The sequence below is a fragment of the Giraffa tippelskirchi genome, chromosome 10, assembly GCF_054371585.1.
Source record: "Giraffa tippelskirchi isolate mGirTip1 chromosome 10, T2T-mGirTip1v1.2.pri, whole genome shotgun sequence".
Taxonomy (NCBI): Eukaryota; Metazoa; Chordata; class Mammalia; order Artiodactyla; family Giraffidae; genus Giraffa; species Giraffa tippelskirchi.
The window spans coordinates 67,029,391-67,051,494 of NC_137284.1; the positions used below are offsets into that span (position 1 = coordinate 67,029,391).

At 37.6% G+C, this 22,104-nt stretch overlaps 1 protein-coding gene across 3 annotated transcripts in view; it reads right to left on the bottom strand.

The window, feature by feature from the left end:
* THSD7A (thrombospondin type 1 domain containing 7A) overlaps positions 1 to 22,104 on the bottom strand; it is a 461,702-nt gene that overhangs the window by 256,491 nt on the left and 183,107 nt on the right. For all 3 annotated transcript variants that reach the window (XM_081535379.1, XM_081535377.1, XM_081535378.1), the window contains exon 2: positions 18,447 to 19,278. In XM_081535379.1, coding sequence (XP_081391505.1) covers positions 18,447 to 19,278 — 832 coding nt within the window. The remainder of the gene's footprint in view (positions 1 to 18,446; positions 19,279 to 22,104) is intronic.

Here is a 22,104-nt window from a genome sequence, read left to right on the forward strand (position 1 = left end):
ATTGGATCCTTCTAGATTTTAAATTAGTTCTTTTGTCTTGTGAGAGTAGAACCCAAGATTCTGTGAGCTTATCAGAAAAACTTATTCACAGTAAAATGTGTATATTTACAAAGTAAACATTACCATTAATATTGGTCTTATCCTACCATACCAAAGACAAATAAATGTAAAAAGGTGTTTATTTTACTTTGTAAATCATTTTCTTTCTTCTTATGTAGTATAACTCTGCCCTTTTGAAAGGGATTTTAAGACTCTAAGATGGAAAGAGCTGTGGTTCTTTTCATTTTTTTCTTTTGTTTTCTTTTCAGTGATCTTTGCCATCTGATTATTTTAAAGCCATACTTAACTATTAATAAAAATTCACATTTTGCTCAGCCACTTCAATTTACACTGCAGCTTTACACAGATAGCTTTTACTATATTCACAGAAATCCTTATACATATATAACGCAGGAATATTATCCCCACTTTGGAATTAGGAAATAAATGATAGAATTCTGACTTTTATCCAGGCGGTCTAAGTTTGATGCTGGTGTTCTGTCAGTTACATCAGTTGCATAAAATGATTTCTTCCCCCCCCATCAAAATATCCATTGAGTGTGTAATACTAGTTAGTTTGTATGCTCCTGGCAGGTGGTGACACTGCATCCTTTTTTCAAACTAACCAAAAGAGAAAGGTGTTTCCTTTAAAAGGTCCACCAAAGACTCATCTACCTTAATTTCTCTCTCTTACTAACCTATCTGAACACCTAAAATTGTTCCCCTCACTATTCTTTTCTAACAACAGAATGAAGAGCCATGTATTATTGTAAATAGCTTATATGAGTTGTATGTTACGTTACATAATCAGTATCTGTAGAGGAACAAAATCAAAGCCAGATGAAATGAGACTGAGTAGAGAAAGTCTCCAAAATGCCATCACATGGATCTGTTTAGAAAGGCTTTAGATATATGCACTTAACTACAGAAGACAAGTAAGACACAAATGAAAAACAGACTCAGAAGGCCTCTCACAAAGGAAGACCCTTTGGCTCAGAGAAAAAGTAATTCATAATTTTGCATCAGTTCAAACTTTACTCCACAGTGCCTTGCACCTTCCTAAAATTCTGCTAGATTCCTACAACATCTAAGTTATAGGGCAGGGATACACAAGGTCAATGCTAGTAAAACTACTTCTCAAATAAAAAAAATTAAGCACATAATTGTTGTTTAGTCACTAAGTCATGCACAACTCTTTTGTGACCCTATGGGCTATTGCAACCCTAAGGACTGTAGCCCACCAGGTTCCTCTGTCCATGGGATTCTCCAGGCAAGAATATTGCAGTAGGTTGCCATTTCCTTCTTCAGGGGATCTTTCCAACCCAGGGATCGAACCCACATCTCCTGCATCGGCAGGCAGATTCTTTACTGCTGAGCCACCAGGGAAAAACCAAGCACATAATAGGGACTCATTTGCTGAATAAATATACAGATACAGATGATCAGCCTTTGGAAGAGAGTAATTGGTCCATTAGTCAATTCATCCCTGACTCATGCAGGGTGAGGCAAAGTCAGGCTAAGCACCTATGGAGCAAAACAGAAGGAAGCACTGGCAGGACACTGGAAGTGAGGGTATCCTCAAATTTTGTGCCTCAGGAGTCCCTCTTGCCTCCTGCTGGCTTGGTCCTGTTTCCATTCCCACTAATCTATTATGCCTTGATTGAAAGTCCTTCTTTCTTACTCATTACCTAGAAGAAAAAAAGCCAAGTCACACTCTTTGGCAGACTTAGTGGTGGGGAATCAGTAGAAGATAAACGGAAAGGAGAAAAGGAAAGATATATCCATTTGACTGCAGAGTTCCAAAGAAGAGCAAGTAGAGATAATAAAGCCTTCCTCAGCGATCAATGCAAGGAAATAGAGGAAAACAATAGAATGGGAAAGACTAGAGATCTCTTCAAGAAAATTAGAGATACCAAGGGAAAATTTCATGCAAAGATGGGCCCAATAAAGGACAAAAATGGTATGGACCTAACAGAAGCAGAAAATATTAAGAAAAGGTGGCAAGAATACACAAAAGAACTATACAAAATGATCTTCATGACTCATATAACCACAATGGTGTGATCACTCATCTAGAGTCATACATCCTGGAATGTGAAGTCAAGTGGGCCTTAGGAAGCATCACTATGAACAAAGCTAGGGGAGGTGATGGAATTCCAGTTGAGCCTTTCAAATCCTGAAAGATGATGCTGTGAAAGTGCTGCACTCAATATGCCAGCAAATTTGGACAACTCAGCAGTGGCCACAGGACTGGAAAAGGTCAGTTTTCATTCCAATCCCAAAGAAAGGCAATGCCAAAGAGTGTTCAAACTACCGCACAATTGCACTCATCTCACATGCGAGCAAAGTAATGCTCAAAATTCTCCAAACTATCTTCAACAGTACGTGAACTGTGAACTTCCAGATGTTCAAGCTGGATTTAGAAAAGAGAGAGGAAGCAGATCAAATTGGCAACATCCATTGCATCATAGAAAAAGCAAGATAATTCCACAAAAATATCTACTTCTGTTTTATTGATTATACCAAAGCCTTTGACTGTGTGGATCACAACAAACTGTTGAAAATTCATAAAAAGATGGGGATATGAGACCACCTTACCTGCCTCCTGAGAAACCTGTGTGCAGGTTAAGAAGCAACAGTTAGAATCAGACATGGAACAACAGACTGGTTCCAAACTGAGAAAGGAGTAAGTAAAAGCTGTATATCGTCACCCTGCTTATTTAACTTATATCCAGAATATATCATGGGAAATGCCAGGCTAGATGAAGCACAAGCTGGAATCAAGATTGCTGGGAGAAATATCAATAACCTCAGATATGCAGATGACACCACCCTTGTGGCAGAAAGCAAAGAGGAACTAAAAAGCCTCTTGATGAAAGTGAAAGAAGAGACTGAAAAAGCTGGCTTAAAACTCAACATTCAGAAAACTGAGATCATGCCATCTGGTTCCATCACTCCATGGCAAATAGATGGGGGAACAATGGAAACAGTGAAAGACTTTATTTTCTTGGGTTCCAAAATCACTGCAGATGGTGACTGCAGCCATGAAATTAAAAGACACTTGCTCCTTGGAAGAAAAGCTTTGACCAACTTAGACAGCACATTAAAAGCAGAGACATTACTTTGCCAACAAAAGTCCGTCTAGTCAAAGCTATGGTTTTTCCAGTAGTCATGTATGGATGTGAGAGTTGGAGTATAAAGAAATCTAAACCCTGAAGAATTGATGCTTTTGAACTGTAGTGTTGGAGAAAACTCTTGAGAGTCCCTTGGATTGCAAGGAGATCCAACCAGTCCATCCTAAAGGAAATCAGTCCTGAATATTCATTGGAAGGACTGATGCTAAAGCTGAAGCTCTGATACTTTGGCCACCTGATGCAAAGAACTTACTCATTTGAAAAGACCCTGATCTGGGAAAGATTGAAGGCAGGAGGAGAAGGGGATGACAGACGATGAGATGGTTGGATGGCATCACTGACTCAATGGACATGAGCTTGAGCAAGCTCCAGGAGTTGTTGAAGGACAGAGAAGCAGTCCATGGGGTTTCAAAGAGTCAAAATGAGTGACTGAACTGAACTGAACTGAACTGAATAAGTAGAATGAAGTAATTATAAAAAGGAATCTCTTTGCATCCCTTTCTCTTCCTTTCTGAAAGGACTGAGCCTGAAGAAGGTAGAATTTGACTAGCATACATAATTATAAGGATCAAAGTGACATGTTGACATGGACATATTGAACAAAGAGTAGAGGAAAACCTTACTTATCATCATCATTAAAATTTATGCACAGGGACAGTTAAGGATCAGCTTCAGTGGTTTGGCATCAACCATAGCATTCTTGGCTATGATCTATTTTGTAGGTGGTACCCCAAATATAATGGCCATTTTAAAGCCTATATATTATTTGCTGCTGCTGCTGCTAAGTCACTTCAGTTGTGTCTGACTCTGTGCAACCCCACAGGCAGCAGCCTACCAGGCTCCTCAGTCCCTGGGATTCTCCAGGTAAGAACACTGGAGTGGGTTGTCATTTCCTTCTCCAATGCAGGAAAGTGAAAAGTGAAAGTGAAGTTGCTCGGTCGTGTCCAACTCTTAGTGACCCCATGGACTACAGCCTACCAGTCTCCATCTACGGGATTTTCCAGGCAAGAGTACTGGAATGGGTTGCCATTGCCTTCTCCATATATTATTTGAGGAGCATGAAATAGCTGACCACCAAAACAGTAAAGGCAACATCTTTTCTTCCTGTTTCTACTACCTGCCAGTGTTTCATTTTAGCTAACCTAGCTATCCTAGCATGTTGTTATTTATTGTTCAGAGTTGTGGAAATCAGAGGCTCATAGAAGGCAGAGATCGAAGATACAATCAGACTTTTCAATGGAAACTGCCAAGACTGAATTCCTCCTAAACTGATTCTGTATTGTATGTTTGACCTCAATATCACCAGCACTGATTCCATGATTGAGACATTCCTCACCCCATTCTTGGATTATTAACATGACCTAGTCCTGGCTGCCTATACACTAACATCTGGGCCCTCCAATCCATTCTGCATGCCATTTATGTTTGTGAACATAATTCTGTTCCTGCTTACTAAAAAAGCCCTTCAAATTTTTTGTCTTACTATCTTCACTACCCTCTAGAGATGACCTGCTCCCTCCCAGTTCTGAGATTTTTTTTTTAAAAAACTATGCTTTACTTGGAATGCTCACTTTTCTCATCACACCAAACTTAGGTAAACACAATTCATTTTTGGGAACTTTGTTAAATTTTGTTGCCTTATCAAATTATTCTAGTCAATATAGATGTAGCTTTCTCTTGAAAACTATAGTCATTTTATCTCAGATTTATCTTTTCATCAGGTTTCTTTTTTAGCAACTATGATCTATGTATTACACAACTCATAAAGGACAGAAACTTCCCGAGTCTTTATTGAGTTATAGTAATTTAAAATAATTTTGCTTAGTTTTTCACTTTTTTCTTGTTTCTCATGCATAAAATTCAGATATCAAGTAAAGGGACAATGCTTTACATAGAGTTGGAACCTATAGTGTCTACCATATTTTAGTTCACCTATTTCTTTTTTAATTTTTACTCTACAGGATCCTTGATAGATGTGAACTTGCTAGAGAACAGCATTTTTGATGAGCTTTCTAAAACTCTATGTAAAATCCAAAATGTGTCAGTATATCATTTCTTGTATGAAATCTGAAAGTATACAAATTTTGTACTATTGAAAAAAATTTCTGATAAATTAATAGTTATTACTCTTGAATTAAAATTCATATCCCTTTTATCTCTATCTATATCCATCAGTCAAGAGGAGTACTATCTATCTATCTGTCTATATACACATACACATTTGGCCACCTGATGCGAAGAGCTGACTCACTGGAAAAGACTCTGATGCTGGGAAAGATTGAGGGCAAGAGGAGAAGGTGGTGACAGAGGATGAGATGGTTGGATGCCATCACCGACTCAATGGACATGAGTCTAGGCAAACTTAGGGAGATAGCGAAGGACAGGGAAGCTGCAGTTCATGGCATAGCAAAGAGTCGGACATAACTTAGCAACTGAGCAACAACAATACATATATTATACACATCAATTAGTAGTCTGACTTTAAGATATTAGAAGCTCTTCAAAGCTTTACTTTTTTTTGTAATATCAAAGCAAAATTTAATGCATTCTTGTCTATCAGTGGTCAAGATTGATTTTTTAGAATCAAAAACATGCTTCTTTGTTCCAGCTCTTTACACTGGACATAATTGTACCAACATTCCAAGATCTTCAGAGTACAATGGCTATTTGTATAAAGCACAGTGCAGTGATTTTGTTCATTTACAATTCAATCACTATCCTGGTAAATACTACCCGAACAAATTTTCCATGATGACATTCTTTCAAAATGTAGTATCAATAACCAGATACTTGTACTACATAGAGAAAAAAACAGTTGTCAAAAAATCTTTGGAGTAAAACTGGATAACTGCTCTGTAATAAAATAATATAAAATTAGAACAATAAAGAACATAGCAAGGTGAAAGTGTGATAAGAGGCCTAAAATAATGCCCAGTATGTAAGCAACAATTTTAAGGAGGAAATAAGATATAAACATGAAGTTACTAACACAATGTGTTAGTAGATTCTAAGAGTGAGAATATTCTTAATTAGGTTCTTCAAATAATGCATTAATGGTTTGCTAAAATCTTTATCCCACATGGATTTTTTTTTTTTCCTTTGAAAGTTATTTCCTCCCATTGAAATTCTTGTTATATTCCAGTCAGAGAGAGATTCAGTACTACCCATATAAAGCTGGTAGAATTCCAGCAAATAAAAGAGAACAATGGGTGAGATCAAAATCGCTGCCAAGGAGATGCAAGGTCACTGCCCAATCCGTGGCCATGCTGCTTAGGAAGTGCCCGCTCCAGGAAGTTTCTCACGGAAACAAGGTCTCACACCAGCTCAAGGGAGAAAGTTAAACTTAGAAAATCAAATGAGAGATATTAACAATGCCTTCTGAGGAAGGGCATTTGCAATGAACTTTATGTAAAGTTTATATGAAGGAGCATTAGGCAGTGATGTCTACAATGTGGCTTAAGGTTAGCCCCTGGCCTTAAATGCTTTCCTTTAAGTTAAACATATTTTAAGAGCTACCTAAGAGTTGCCTTAAAAAAAAAACAAAAACTATCCCATGATAGGATCATCATTTAAAAAAAAAAAACACTCCTGGGAGGTAACATAGATAGGTGTACAAAAGGTGAACATATCCAGGCATGATGAGACAGTGGTACCTTAGGATATGAGAAGTGACCCTGAGGGCCACATTGCTATTTTTGAATCTGATATATGTGATATATATATCAGCCTTTTAGTTTGCTTTTATCAACACCAACTAATTGATAGATAAGAGTTTAAGTAGCTTAGTGGCTTCAAGATGTAAACAGAAATAATATGCTTACAGTATAAGTAAAAATGCTAATAAATGGACTAAAGATTACGCTAAATATACTAATGTCTATAACCTATAGGAATACATTTACAGTATTAGGAATAGTACATTTTTGAACTTTTATAGAAATATATTTTATCTGTGCAACAGCAATTCTTCGGTGTTAAACAGGCACAATGATATTGAAATATATCCTAAGGGATGTCACCTGAATGGCCTAATATCTATATTCTACATTCTCTTAGTTGAATATTTTGGTTATTTTCTGCAACAATCTGCAGAAGTTTCCATTTTCCTATTGGCCTTACTTGACTCCCTACTATTCACTAAAAGGCTCAAGTTCTAAGACTAAATACTTTCTTAAATTTTAATATTTGACAAACATTTATTGGAGGCTGGTTATTGGCCAGGCACTTAGTTGAATGGGAGTAAATAAAGACTAAGTTAATTAATAAGTAAACCAGCAGTGACATAGAAGTAGTTCTCTGGCTCCGATACTATACTTCAGTGTATGTCAGGGGTAGCGAGAAAGCAAATTGCAGATACTATACTTCAGTGTATGTCAGGGGTAGCGAGAAAGCAAATTGCAGACTTACGGGAGTTAATTCAGAAGAGCTCAATACAAGGATTATTAACAACAGCATGAGCACTGTTATATTGTCAAGGCATGGCGAAGCACCCTGGGGCTTAAACAACGAAGAAATTTATCTTCCCAAGGTTTATCAAGGGACCAAGAAAAGGATTTTAGCAGCACTGAGACAGATGTAGAGCCATAGGAAACGGCTGCTAGGCAAAGGCTGAAGTATTTTGTTAGAAAAACTCAGCCACTTCTGACCCAAGAAGACAGAATGAATACCCCAGTTGTCCTCTGTTCCCACTTTCTGATAGACCTCGCTTACTTCCGTGGGTCGAGCTCAACCACGAAGAAGAGAACTGGGAAGTCTTATTAATATGCTGCTCAGAGATGAATCTCCAGGCACCTAAGCAGGATCTGGAAGGGTTAAGAGTGACTCCCTGAAAGTAAATATAATCTATACCCGGTCAGCTTGAGAAAAGTCAAGGTTTTCTGGTTAGCCATATATTATCTACAAAAGAATGTGGACACATTGACTATTTCTTTAGTAAGATATGGCCAGAATGCAGCTGAGGCATGATGGAGAGAAATACTGGTGAGTATCTGGCAGGCAAATGAACATGGGATATTACAGAAAGTTTTTTAATCTAAAAGCCTGCTATTTATGCATGAGAAGTAGTAATTTTATAAATGGATTCTGAGTAACCTAAAAATAGTCAATATTACTTTAAAAAAGTGGGCAATTTACTACCTCCTTTTTGGTATGCTTAGGATAAGATTTTCAATTTCACTGATTCACAGTTATAGCTTGGGAACGGGCCTCAGGAACCATACAGCACATCAACCAAGTAAAAACCTCGTAGATACTTTCAAGACCAGGACAGCTGTCTTATTCTACAAGCCCTGCATAGATACTCATTTCCATGATTAATGATCGAGTGATTTGTGGAACACGTTGAAAATTAATTAACTTTCTGCCAAGAAAAATATATATGGTTTTACACCCACAATTTTAGGCATGATTTTGGTTCAAGTTTCATTGTCATCACAAAACTTGGAAGGCTATTGGAGAATTTTTAATATCCTTCCTTGTTTCACTCATCACTGCCTAACGCTGTCCACATATATGGTTTGTGGGTGAAAAAACTTAAGTCCCACAAAGTTTAAATGACTTGTGCAATGGTGTGTAGCCATGAGGGCATAGGTTTCCTTATTCTTATTAAGTATATATTTCTCTTCATTATCCATTACTTAAATTTTGCAATTATCAGATTGTGGTAAAGCCAGTAGCTTTTACATGACCATTCTAGACAGCAAGCCTAAAAGAGAAGGATGGAGTAGTTAACAAATATTCTAATGTAAAACAGGAAGCATCCAGAAAGAGATTGTGTTGAGAAGAAATACAATTTCCTGCTCAATGAGATTTAATTTTGAAGTTGAGAGGGTATGTAAAAAAAGCATGAGTTTAGAAAAAAAATCAGTCATTTGAGCATGATTCATCACTACTGAAATGCTAAGATGCATTTATATGGAGACTAAAAAAAAATAAAATTGGTAACAAACTCAGAGAAAAATACTCCAATGTGTCAGTATTTCTAGGAGTTACTATTTTCTCCTTCATGTATTAGGCAGTTTTTTTTAAAAGACTACTTATTTTAGAGCAGTTTTAAATTTACCACAAATTGAGAGGAAGGCACAGAAATTTCTTATGTACTTCCTTGTCCACACATGCAAAGCCTTTCCCATTATCAAATCACTCACTAGAAAGGTACATTATGTTTTTAACCAAGGATGAACCTACTTTGACACATCATTATCACTCAAAGTCCATAGTTTACATTACGGTTCACTCATGGTGGTATACATTCTATGGGTTTGAATGAAAGTATAATGGCATCTATTCATCATTATAATATTATGCACAGTATTTTCACTGCCCTAAAAGCCTTGCCTTTTCATCTCTTTCTCCCATCTAACTCCTGGCAATGCTGATTTTTTTATTGTCTCCACAGTTTTGCTTTTTCCAGAATATGACATATGTAGTTAGAATCACACAGTACATAGCCTTTTCAGATTGGCTTCCTTCACTTACTAATATGCATTTAAGTTTCTTCCATGTGTTTTCATGACTTGATAGCTCATTTCCTTTTAGCACTGAATAATGTTCCATTGTCTGAATGTAAACAAAGTTTGTTCATCCATTCACCTATGAAAGGGCATCTTGTTTGCTGGAGGCTGAGTTAATTTTTGTGAAGGGTGTAAAGTCTGTGTCTAGATGTTTTTTGCACTTGGATATTCAGTTGTTTCAGCACCATTTTTTGAAGAGACTCCTTGCTCCAGCATATTGCTTTTGCTTCTTTGTCAGAGATGAGTTGACTATATTTGTGGATTGAGATTTTTTTTTAATCCTTCTATATTTGTGCCTAAAATGTCTGATATATGGAGTTATCTAGAAGCTTCATAAATCTACTTTTTCTTGGCTTAGCCAACAGAAATTTGTTTTAAATCCTAAATCTTATTTCCTTAGGAATTTACTGAGCTGAATTTCCCACACTTCTTAGCATTGCTTCTATTGGATTTATACTTGCAACCAATTGCATCTGTTGGACAACACAATGAAACAAGGCATGTTCAGATGGAAGATATTTTCAAAAGTAGGTCCTACTTTGACTAAATGCTTTGTATTACATATAGAGGATTTCATAGTTCTTCCTGAAATATGTGCCTTTGAAATGCAGACCCAGGAACTAGTGAGCTGGGACAGCTAAAAGATTTCCAGAGGTGAGTGTGACCTACAGCCAAGGCTTAAATCTTAAGAGCTTTAAAACTATGCTTGCTACAATCTAGAAATGTCTGCCTCTCATACTCCCTTCTTCTCCACTTCACTTTTGACAACTTAACTCAGCCAGGAGATGAGGGGTTAGGGTTACACTTCCCCTGTGGTACATGGATGTGGAATTGGCTCCTAAAGGACTTTCCCTATCTCCTCTGTGGATGGGCCATGCCCACCTAGCAGGACTGAGATACTCCAAAGGAAAAGATTTTTGAGTGGATCTTCCTGGATTGTGTTCTAATTAAAGGAATCTCCGTCACACCTCTAAGTCCTAGATTCCTCCTTCCTTTACATCTGGAATTTTCATGTGGATACTTTTTCAACTTCCTTTTTTTTAATACTATAAATAAAAGTGATCATTTCTTTTATCAGTGTTTCTGGCTAATTTCAAGGCAGGAAATTAAAACCCTAACCCCTTACTCTCTTATTTAAGTTTAAATAGAAGTCACATACTGCAATGGACTGAATGCTTGTGTCCCCTGTGGTACATATGATGTACCACACATGATGAAAACCTTAACCCTCAGTGTGATTCTATGAATTGGGACCTTGGGAGATAATCATGAAGATGGAGCTCTCATGAATGGCATTAATGCTCTCATAAAGGAACCCTAGAGAGAGCTCTTTCCCTGATTCTGCCATGAGAAGATACAGTGAGAAGTCAGGAGCCTGCATGCTGGAAGAGGACTCTTATCATACACCAGATTTGCTGATGCTTTGATCCTGGACTTCTCAGTCTCCAGAACTGTAAGAAAAAATCTTTTCTGTTATTTATAAACCACCTAGTCTATGATGGTTTGTTATAGCAGTCTACATTGAGATACATAACCTCACTTGGTGATAACTGCATGGCATTCCATATGTGGCATTCCTCCTAAGTTCCTTCAGTCATGTTCAACTCTTTGAGACCCTACAGGGTGTAGCCCACCAGGCTCCTCTATCCATGGGATTCTCCAGGCAAGAAGACTGGAGTAGGTTGTGATGCCCTCCTCCAAGGGACCTTTCCAACCCAGGGATCGGACCTGTATCTCCTGCGTTTCTTGCATTTGCAAGCAGGTTCTTTACCACAAGTGCCACCTTGGAAACCCTCCACATGTGGAAGCACCATGATATCAGGAGCCCTTTACTGGTGGGTTTTAGATTGTTTTTCTGTAACAAATCATGGTATAATGACAGCTATACATATATTTACACACAGACACATGTTTTAAAAAAAAAATTCTAGAAATAAAATCACTGCCAAAGGGAACATGTATTTTTAATTTTGACACATTTTATAAAATTATTTTTCAGATACTTTTTACCAATTTTTGCCCCCACCAACAGTGTATACAAGAGTCTCTTTCCCTAATTAAATACTACTGTTGATACAACAGCAAGTCTCAGGCTTCTATCCAAACAAAGGCCTTGTTTGCAGGACTGGCCGTTAGCTGGCATCTGGTAACTTAACTTGTAAGCAGTTCCCTACACTGATATCAAATTTGCTCTAAATGACAAAACTGCTCTAAATTATAAAGTGGCTCTCAGTGACTAATTTGTTTGTCTAAGCAATTTGATTTATGGAGAACACTGCTTTCCCTCTGGGAGTTTGGAATTTTTTGTACATGCTAGGTAGAGAGTGCCTATGTGATCAACTCCAACAACAACTTGGGGGCACTGAATCTCTAATGAGCTTCCCCAGGGGACAACACCTTGCCTGTGTTGTTGCAGTTCTGTGCTGGAGGGGCACAGGCTGAAACTCCTCAGAGAGAAGACCCTGGAAGCTTGCCTCTGGTTTCCTCTCATCTTCTCTGCATGCACATTTTCCTTGGAAAATTTTGCTCTGTATCCTTTCACTGTAATAAATCTTACCCATGAATGCGGTTATATGCTGATTCCTGTGAGTCCTTTTAATAAATCACCAAACCTGGAGGCTATAATTCCTGATACACTACCAAACATTTTTATTTGCTAATCTGACAGGTGAAAATGAGATGGAACAATGTTTTATACTTCTTAATTATGATTGAGGATTAGCATATCTTCTCTGACCTGATCCTGTCCTTTGCTGAATTTAATAGACATGATTTTTAGAGCAGTTTTAAGTTCACAGTAAAATTGAGTGAAAAACACAAAGAGTTGCCATATACCCTCTGTCTCTACACGTGCATACCCTCACCCATTATCATCATCCCCCATCAGAGTGGTACTGATGAACCTACACATCATTATCACCCACAACCTGTAGTTTATGTTATGGCTCACTCTTGCTGTTGTACGTTCTATGGGTTTGGACATCTGTCAGTCATCACAGTATTACATGATACTAATGAGTAGTTTTGTTGCCCTAAAAATTCTCTGTGCCCTGCCTGTATATCCTACCCTTCCATCTAACCCCTGGAACACTGAACTCTTTATTGTCTCCATAGTTTTGCCATTTCCAGGATGCCATATAGTTGGAAGCATACACTATGCAGCCTCTTCAGATTGGCTTCTTTCACAAAGTAATATGCATTTAAGTTTGCTCCATGTGTTTTCATGGCTTAATAGTGTATTTCTTTTTAAGCACTGAAAAATACTCTGTTGTCTGAATGTAACACAGTTTCTTTATCCATTCACCTACTGAAGGACATCTCGGATGCCTGCAGATTTTGGTAATTATGAATAAAGCTGTTATACACATCCATGTGTAGATTTCTGTGTAGACATATGTTTTCAGTTCCTTTGGGTAAATACCAAGAAGCATAATCATTTGGTAAGAGTATACTTAGTTTTGTAAGAAACTGCCAATCTGTCTTCCAACATGGCTGTGCCACTCTGTATTCCTGCCAGCAATGTAGGAAAGTTCCTGTTGCCCCACATCTTCACTGGCTTTTGGTGTTGTCCGAGTGCTGGACTTTGGCCATTCTAATAGGTCTGTGGTGGTATCACATTACTGTTTTCATTTGCATCTCCTGGATGACCTATGACATGCAGCATCTTCTCATATGCTTATCTGCCATTTGTATATCTTCTTTGGTGAGGTGTTTGTTAAAGGTTTCCAGTGCACTTTTTAATCCAGTAATTTGTTTTCTTACTGCTGAGTGTTAAGAGCTCGTCATGTATTTTGAATAGTAGTCCTTTATCAAATGTGTCTTGCAGATGTTTTCCTCAGTGTGGTTTGTCTTTTTGTTCTCTTCAACTATTGCCAATTTCCACATTAGAATTTGGACTTTTCCCCTAATGATTTCTAGGAGGTCTTTAGCATTAAGAAAACTAGTTCTGTGTCAGTTTTACATATCACAGATTTTTTTTTTTTTGGTTTATCTATTTGGATATTAATTGATAACAATTTTTCCTGAGAAAAGTTTTCTTTATTCCAATAAACAGTATAGATCAATCTTTTCCTGTATGCCCTCTGGATTCTGTGGCCTAAGGCATCCTTCCTTATTTTAAGATTTTAACATTCCATCCTTTCTTCAAGTATTTAAAAAGACAACATTTTTAAGCGTTAAATGAACCTGGACTTTGGTATACAGCTGAAAAGGGGATACAATTTTTCTGCCCTCCCCACTTCTTCTTCTTCTTTACATGGCACAGCAATTGCCCACAAAACAAAACAAACATTACATTGTATCTCTTCCCCCAGCTTGGAAATGCTCCTTCACCACTGGCACCATGTTGTAGGGTTTTGAGGATCTTTTTTCTAGACTCTTTTCTGATCTGACTGTTCATGCACTAACATAAAATTGTTATTATTATTCAAAGAATAAAATGCATTTAATTATCTTGTGACATTAGTCTTTGCCCTCTACTTTGATTTTTCAGAATTTTCCTGGCTTCTACTTTTCTCTTGTTTGTTTTACAGTAACACTGTAGAACAGTTGATATATTTACTAGATATTCTGGACAGGCACACATTTACTTTTATACATTTCCAAGTCTGATACTCTGTGCAGAAATTTTTTAAGTAGGTTTATTTACATATTTTTTTACTATCATAAATGGGATATTTTAGTACTTTGTTTCCATCATGTTTAGCTAATTGCAGTTTGCATGTAGGAGATATATTGATTTTGGGATATTATCTTTGTGTCCATCCATCCTATTGAGGTATTTTATTGTTTATACTGTTTTTTCAATTGAATATCTTGAGTTTTCTAAAACATTTGGAAAAAATCTTAATATTTCCATCTGCTTTCCAGTTTTCACTTCTTTATCTTTTCAACTACATTGACTAGTACCAACAGATCAATGTTAACAGTGGACATAATGTGCTGCCTTATCTTATTTTTCACTACAAAGGAAATGCTTCTAGTGTTTCAGAATTGGGTATTATACTGTTCTTTGGTTTGGTGTCTCTTTGTCCATCTCTCTTCATAAAATTGTTCTGTATTAGTTCTTCCATGAGAACATTATTTCAGTCTCCTCTAGCAGAATATTGGCCCTTTGCAATTTCAGTCTGTGGATTAAAGCTTTTCAAGCTCAGGAAAGTCTTCTATTATATTTTAGGGGTTTTATCTTCTTTTGCTTTCCTTTTTTTCTGATCTTATCTTGAGGAATCCCAGTATTTCATATAGGTATCTCTTTTGTTTCCAGATCCATCATCTTTTATTTTTTGTAACTGGAGTTTACTTGATGTTCTTAAACTGTTTTCCATCTCACTGACACCTTCTACCATGGAATATCTTCTACTTACTGATGTATGCAATATAAATTTGACTTTCTTGTTTTATAATTCTTTCCTGAGCTCTGACAAATCAATTTTATTTTATTTTATTTTATTTTTTTGACAAATCAATTTTAAAATTCTATTTTCTTGACTCTTCTGTGATCACTAAACTTCTGGTTTTGATTCAAAAGACCGTATTTCCTTTAATATGTTTGGTTTCTTGAAGAGGTGTTTGTCAATACTTTCCTAACAACTCTTTACCTAGGTTAAGACTCTATTCAAGCCTGGCTGGAAATCACAGGTTCACAAGGAAGTCCACTGTGTCATGGTGTGTGTAATGCTTTATAACTCTCTTCTACTGGTCATCAAAATTTTAATCCCCTAGTCCATCAAACTAATAGTCCTTTCTTAGCAATAATGGCATACTGAGTTTCCTCCAGTCCTTCTATTAGTTCAATCTGTTTTCAAACAGAATCCAAGGATGCTCCAGCAGCCCTTTCACTAACACAGTTCGTGCCATTGTAAGATGTGTCATTGACTTGGCTCCTCAGAAATTTCAAGCTACTCTTAGAGATTTTAAGTACTCATTAAAGATGTAAAAACATGATGTTCCTCTAATTGTCCTCTCTCAATTAGATCTAATTTCACTGCATTGGCCAAATCTTCTCTATCAATTATGGTTTGGGACTGTGATTGTTTCCTATTGTCATAAAAGATGGACTTTCATTCACGTTTTTCATCCTTATTGATTTTAGTCTGTTTGAAGCAGAAAGCAAATCTATCATCTTTAGCTTTGAAGTTCTAGTAGCAATTCTACTAAAATTTTTATTTGTGCTATGAACTGCTTACCCAAGATTCTTAGATTTATTTAGCTAAGTTTATTTAAGTTTTGTAACAGGCCTTTTTAGCTTTACTAAATAACTTTTTATTCTCTTACATAATAAAACTGTTTCTGAATTTGATATAAGATGAAGCACTTTAATCATCAAGTCTTGCACCTGTGGCCCTGTTCTTTGTTGGAGCTATCCATCTACTCTTCACACTTTATTAGCTTCACTGATATTGTGTAATGTTTGAGAAAAATGTAGGCAAAATATCTAATTGTTGTATCTTCTTTACTAAAACTAACTCTCTTAACCAGAGATATTCATATAGTCTGTATAGTCTTCAAATAAGAGAAATATTATGAAGCAATTTGTTTTAACATAAAGTTTAATTTATACCCTAGTATAAACTAAGTAAGTTGTAACATACATGCAACTGTAATTTTATTGGAATAGATATGGTATGTCTAATGAAATAAGAACCTGACAGATCTACAGATTTTTAAATCTATTTACTTCCAAATAACTGGTTGGGAATATCAGGTTCCATGCAGTGGTAGCTACTATTCTAATTATACTTTTAATTCAGTAGTCAACATGAAATTAAATGTCTACAGCATATTAACCCAGTGACAGCAGGAGAAAACTCAAGTTGCCTTGGAGGCTCATTCAATTAAATGGTGGGAGCCAAATTACTAATATAACTAATACTTTAGGAAAAGAGATCAGGAAATCACCAGGAAAAGGTCAGTCAGAAAAGAAAAACACAGAGATTGAACTGAAAATATACATGACACAGCATCAGAGGTGAATACACACATACACACACACATACAAGGGGTTATAGGGAACCTGGGTAATGAAGGCAGGAGAAGTATACTTTAGCAAGACCAGAAAAATAGTTGGACAAACAGCTTCTGAATAGACAGAAACAGGAAATTACTGTACGGCTGAAAGAAAATACAATTGTGTAAGTAAAAAAAGAGAGTAGCAAATATCCTAAAAAAGCAACCAGAACAACACTATGATGAGAGAAATTGTCTTAGGCAGATACATAAATTGTCTGTTTTCTCACTTATTTCAACTGTATCCTGCTTCGAAAAGGCTTTCAAATCCATAGACAGTAAAATCATTAGACAAGAATGAAGGAAAATAATCACGATGAGAAGAAAAAGAAGCCAGTGGCGGGGGGTGGGGGGCAGTGGTTAGTAAATAATAGGCATGCCACACAGTCCTACTTATATTCTCAAGAGCCAAAGTAAACAGGAAGACGTGATCTATTACAACATTTCCAGGGGCCATAAGGAAAACGATCCAGATGCTCACCAGAAGCACATGGATTGAGACTTCTGTGAAATTTATCTTACGTGTTTTTAATCAAGAGAACAGACTGTGTGATGGAAGAGATGACACTTTCAATGTCATTTCTACAATAAATATGATATAAAATTCTGAGTGATGTTACCATAATTTCCCTCAGTTCACTCCAAATCATAGCTGCGTAAATATTTCAGAAGAAGCAATTATGCAAATGATCCAGATAAGCCACTCCCAGATGGTCTGGCTCATCCAAGAGCAAAATTTAGAATATCCAGAGAACCTCATATCCTTCAGATAATCCTCAATGAATATTTTCACAATAAATAAATCATACATGAGAAAGTCTTTCATAATACAGTCCTTGTTTACCCAGAGATAATTTGACAAATAATTTCTGTCTAGACAATGCAGTCAATTAATTACATGTTTTCTAAACTAAGCTACTCATGATTAAATAACTTCTACTTACCTTATTTTCTGCTGGCTCCCCCTTTTCTTCTCTGGGGAAAGTTATTCCATTTTATAAAATGTGAAAGGAATTATTCTTACAAATAGCTCCCTGGGTAGTGGTTTAGATTTTGTTTATAGGGTAATTCTGAAAATGCTATAAACTTAGAAATTGCAAGGGTGCCTTAGTCTCACTAAAATAAGTACCTGAATTGAACATTCCTAAACTCCAGCCCTTTATGTAAGTCTTCTTTATTTCCCTTCTTATAGGTAGAAACGGAGAAGGCAATGGCACCCCACTCCAGTACTCTTGCCTGGAAAATCCCATGGACGGAGGAGCCTGGTAGGCTGCAGTCCATGGGGTCACTAAGAGTCGGAGGACTGAGCGACTTCACTTTCACTTTTCCCTTTCATGCACTGGAGAAGGAAATGGCAACCCAGTCCAGTGTTCTTGCCTGGAGAATCCCAGGGACGGGGAAGCCTGGTGGGCTGCCGTCTATGGGGTCGCACAGAGTTGGACACGACTGAAGTGACTTAGCAGCATAGGTGGAAAACAGCATTGCTGACTTAAAGAAGCAGCATCATCTCATAGAGAATCTCCTAAGCTTTAGATTTTGACAGGAAAATTTAAATGAACTCTAGTGGTAGAGTGCCTAACTATGAACAAAACAGAAATAACTTCAGGAAACCCACAAACATTTAAGTGCCTTAAAATGAAAAATGCCCCCCTCGGGGGTGGCTCACCCTAGGTGGACACGCATACGAATTTCAGGACTTCCAACCACAGGTCTTAAATACTCTCTAACCCGCGGTCTTGACAGAGAGATCCCTTACCTCAAATCAGCAGCTTTCCCCGTCTTGTTCGTGCACATCACCTCTCTGGTCTGGTATCCAATCTGGATGTCCCAGTATTTGTTCTCTTGGCGGTTCTGCCTGTTTCTGTTTCTCTTCTTCTTGATCAGTTCACGGGCCTCTGGATCCTTTACCCCTTTCCCTCGGTCCTTGTCCCGCTCTTTACTCTTCCCCCGTCTCCTGGCCTGTCTCACTTGTCTCGAGTGGGGCATCGAGCACGTGCTCCAGGCCCCCACCTGCAAGCTGTACATGCGCTCCTCAGCCTCGCAGGGGCCGGACTGGCACACCTGAAACTCCGTCAGGTTCGGGCACCCCGAGCCGCCGAACTGGGGGGGCGCCACCACGTGACGCGTCCGGTGCTGGAGCCCGCTGCCGCACGTCTTGGAGCACTCCGACCAGGCGGAAAACTCGGACACGATGCAGTCCTGCCGGCAGGGGATGAGGCAGGCCTGTTCCAGGAGCGGCTTGGGCTCGAAGTACTCACAGATGATATCCTCCGCAGGGACATCTTTCTCTTTCTCGATGCACGTTATCTCCCGCACCTGAATGCCTTCCTCTCCCTTAATGCACTCCAGGGGTTTCTCCAGGCTTTTTGAAATCACCGGCTGACACTGATTCCACGGTCCCAGCCTCCAGTCGTACAGCTCTTTGTGCCAGTCACAGACTTTGAAACAATTCTGCTGGTTACTGGGTCTCTCGGCCGGCTTGCAGTTTGTATGCAACGTTGTCCATCCTTCCACATGCGCACACCACACAGCCCGGGTCTGAATGCCTCCTGGGCCACATCCGTCTCCCATGCATCTGCCCCACGGACCTAAAAAAAAAATACGAGAGTTAACAGCGCTACTAGAAGAAAACCACACATTACTTCACGTTCCAGAAAGACACTTCAAGATCTAGAACGTTAACTTCCCTGAAGTGTGGTAAAGTAGGTCTGGTTAACAGGGCTGTTGGAAAGGAATGATCTACACTCTATTCTTGCAGAAGGTGAACTGTGTCACAGAATTTATATAAAGTAACTGCTGGGACAGGTTCACTTTGAGTCCTTTTGGGATTACCGAAAACTTACTTTAATGCATTGTCTTAATGCGAGGTAGAAGAGAACCCTTGCTCATAAAGGTCACTAGAAGCTAGTCACAGTGAAAACCTGTTACCCTTGCCTTACATCCATCACTTTCATTTCACTAACTGGCAAAGAAAATGACCCCTTGTGAAGAACTCTGTCTCCTGCAGGCTTTTGTTTTCCTGAGCAATTAACTATTTTGTACCATGTGCTCTCTTCTCCCTCATTTTCTATTGCTCTACCTCCTATGACCTCAAGAATCTATTAGTTGTACACATGTGTTGACAGAAGTGTTTACTTTCTGGTAACCAAAGCTGGGGAATGAAGGGTCTTCATTTTATAGCACATTCTGCCTTTCAGTTGAGTTCAGTTCAGTCGTTCCGTCGTGTCCAACTCTTTGCAACCCCATGAATCATAGCACGCCAGGCCTCCCTGTCCATCACCAACTCCCCGAGTGCCTTTAGGTTTACCAAAAAAATTTTTCTTTCTCATCTCTGCAGTAAAATGTACAGATGGGCAAGAGAATAAAAATTTAACTAGAAGACTTTTGTAATTTTCTGCATCTTAAAGGGTTACTTCATGTTTTATCAATTTGTTCATTTCCTAAATATGAACTATGTGGTGGCATTATGGAGCAATTTTATGGAATAGTTAAGTCAGAGGTTTTAATATGAAATGTGGGCTCTTGACATTAGAATCCTTCTTATCATAGATTAAAACCAACTTATATTTGCATATATCATTTGTTTTTTTAAAGATAGGATTCTCAGGGCTTTAACAGACAAACATCAATTTATGTAATTGAGATTACATTATTTTAGAATTTCAAAGAAATATAAAAATCATATAATCACATTATTTTCAAAATGCATCCATGACATCTGAGGAATTATTTGATGTAGACTAGAGCATCTTCATGGAGAAGGCAATGGCACCCCGCTCCAGTACTCTTGCCTGGAAGATCCCGTGGATGGAGGAGCCTGGTAGGCTGCAGTCCATGGGGTCGCGAAGAGTTGGGTACAACTGAGCAACTTCACTTTCACTTTTCACTTTCATGCATTGGAAAAGGAAATGGCACCCCACTCCAGTATTCTTGCCTGGAGAATCCCAGGGACGGGGGAGCCTGGTGGGCTGCTGTCTATGGGGTCGCACAGAGTCAGACACAACTGAAGCGACTTAGCAGCAGCAGCAGCAGCAGCCGCAGCAGAGCATCTTCAATAGGTTATGTGGGAAGGGGACAGGCAGCACACAGGGTTGGACTCTCGGGTCACTCAGCCCCACCCCACTGTCCTCCTTCCTCATGGCTTCTTCCCTAAGAAAAGCTCCATTATTCTCATTCATTTTTATACATGTTGAGATTATATATAATTTTTGTTTGAGAAGAGGCTTCTGTCTGAAAAGTAAAAAACCACTAAACTAGGCCAGCAGGTGCACTCTATGGATGAAGAAAACAAGTGTCAAGGAGAAGTGACTTGCCAAGTTCACATCTTAAATGAATAACTAACCCATCCTGGATTTCAGATTCAAGTTCTGACTTTTATTTTTATGGTTTATCTTAGATTTTAGAGCTTGAGACTTAAATACTCCTGTACAAAATTAATCTACAAAGAATGAGATATGAAAAATGTGCTTCTATTTAAACATTTAATTTTGTTTAACTAGGAAGATGTTTACAACTTGGGAAGATGTTAACTTCATTACAAATGGAATAGTGGAGTTGTAAATAGAAAAGAGATTGACTGAAAATATTATGCTAACTAATCACAGTTGCATGAAAATAAGAATTTGATATGTGGCATACCTATATCATTACTTTATGAACTTCATATGCATATGTAATGAGTCATAACGAGCTTAAAATACATTTATGGAAACAGTCCTCCCACAGTACTGATGTCAAAACTTTTTGAGCCAAGAAGGTCAATTAATTTGTTACTTTTTTAAACATAGAATACCTGGTAGTATTTTAATATTACTTTCAGCTTATCAAAGGAAAATATGTATTCAGAAATCTTTTGATGCTCGCTTAGAGATTTTCTAAATAACCAGTTTGAGAATCAGAATATGGGACTCTTCTCAAGGGAACATAGTGATATATATATATATATATATATATATATATATATAATTTTTGTTACTTACATAGATCTTTGCTATCTACTCATTTTCCTTATTGTACCTGAACATTAATCTTTATTTCTCAACCTGAACACAGCACATAAAGACACATTTATGTTGGACCATCAAGTTATGAGTTACATACCATTAAATTTAAATTTCAAAATGTAAGAGTCTTGACTCAAAGTATAAAACCCAGGTAAATTCAGGAGAACTTCTTAATAATTCATTGTTTTCTAATTCTTGATATAAATATGAAATTAGACTGAATAGACCAAATCAGATTAGGACCATTAAGAAGTTAGTCTTTTATCCTCCAAGTAAAAATAGAAGTTATAGATTTGCCACTTAAGAATATTTAATTATACTCCTTAGGTAGGTTGTACTTCTACTAATGGGTATGCTTGAACTAATTGATGAAAATATTTTATTACAGACATCTGATTATACAAAACATTA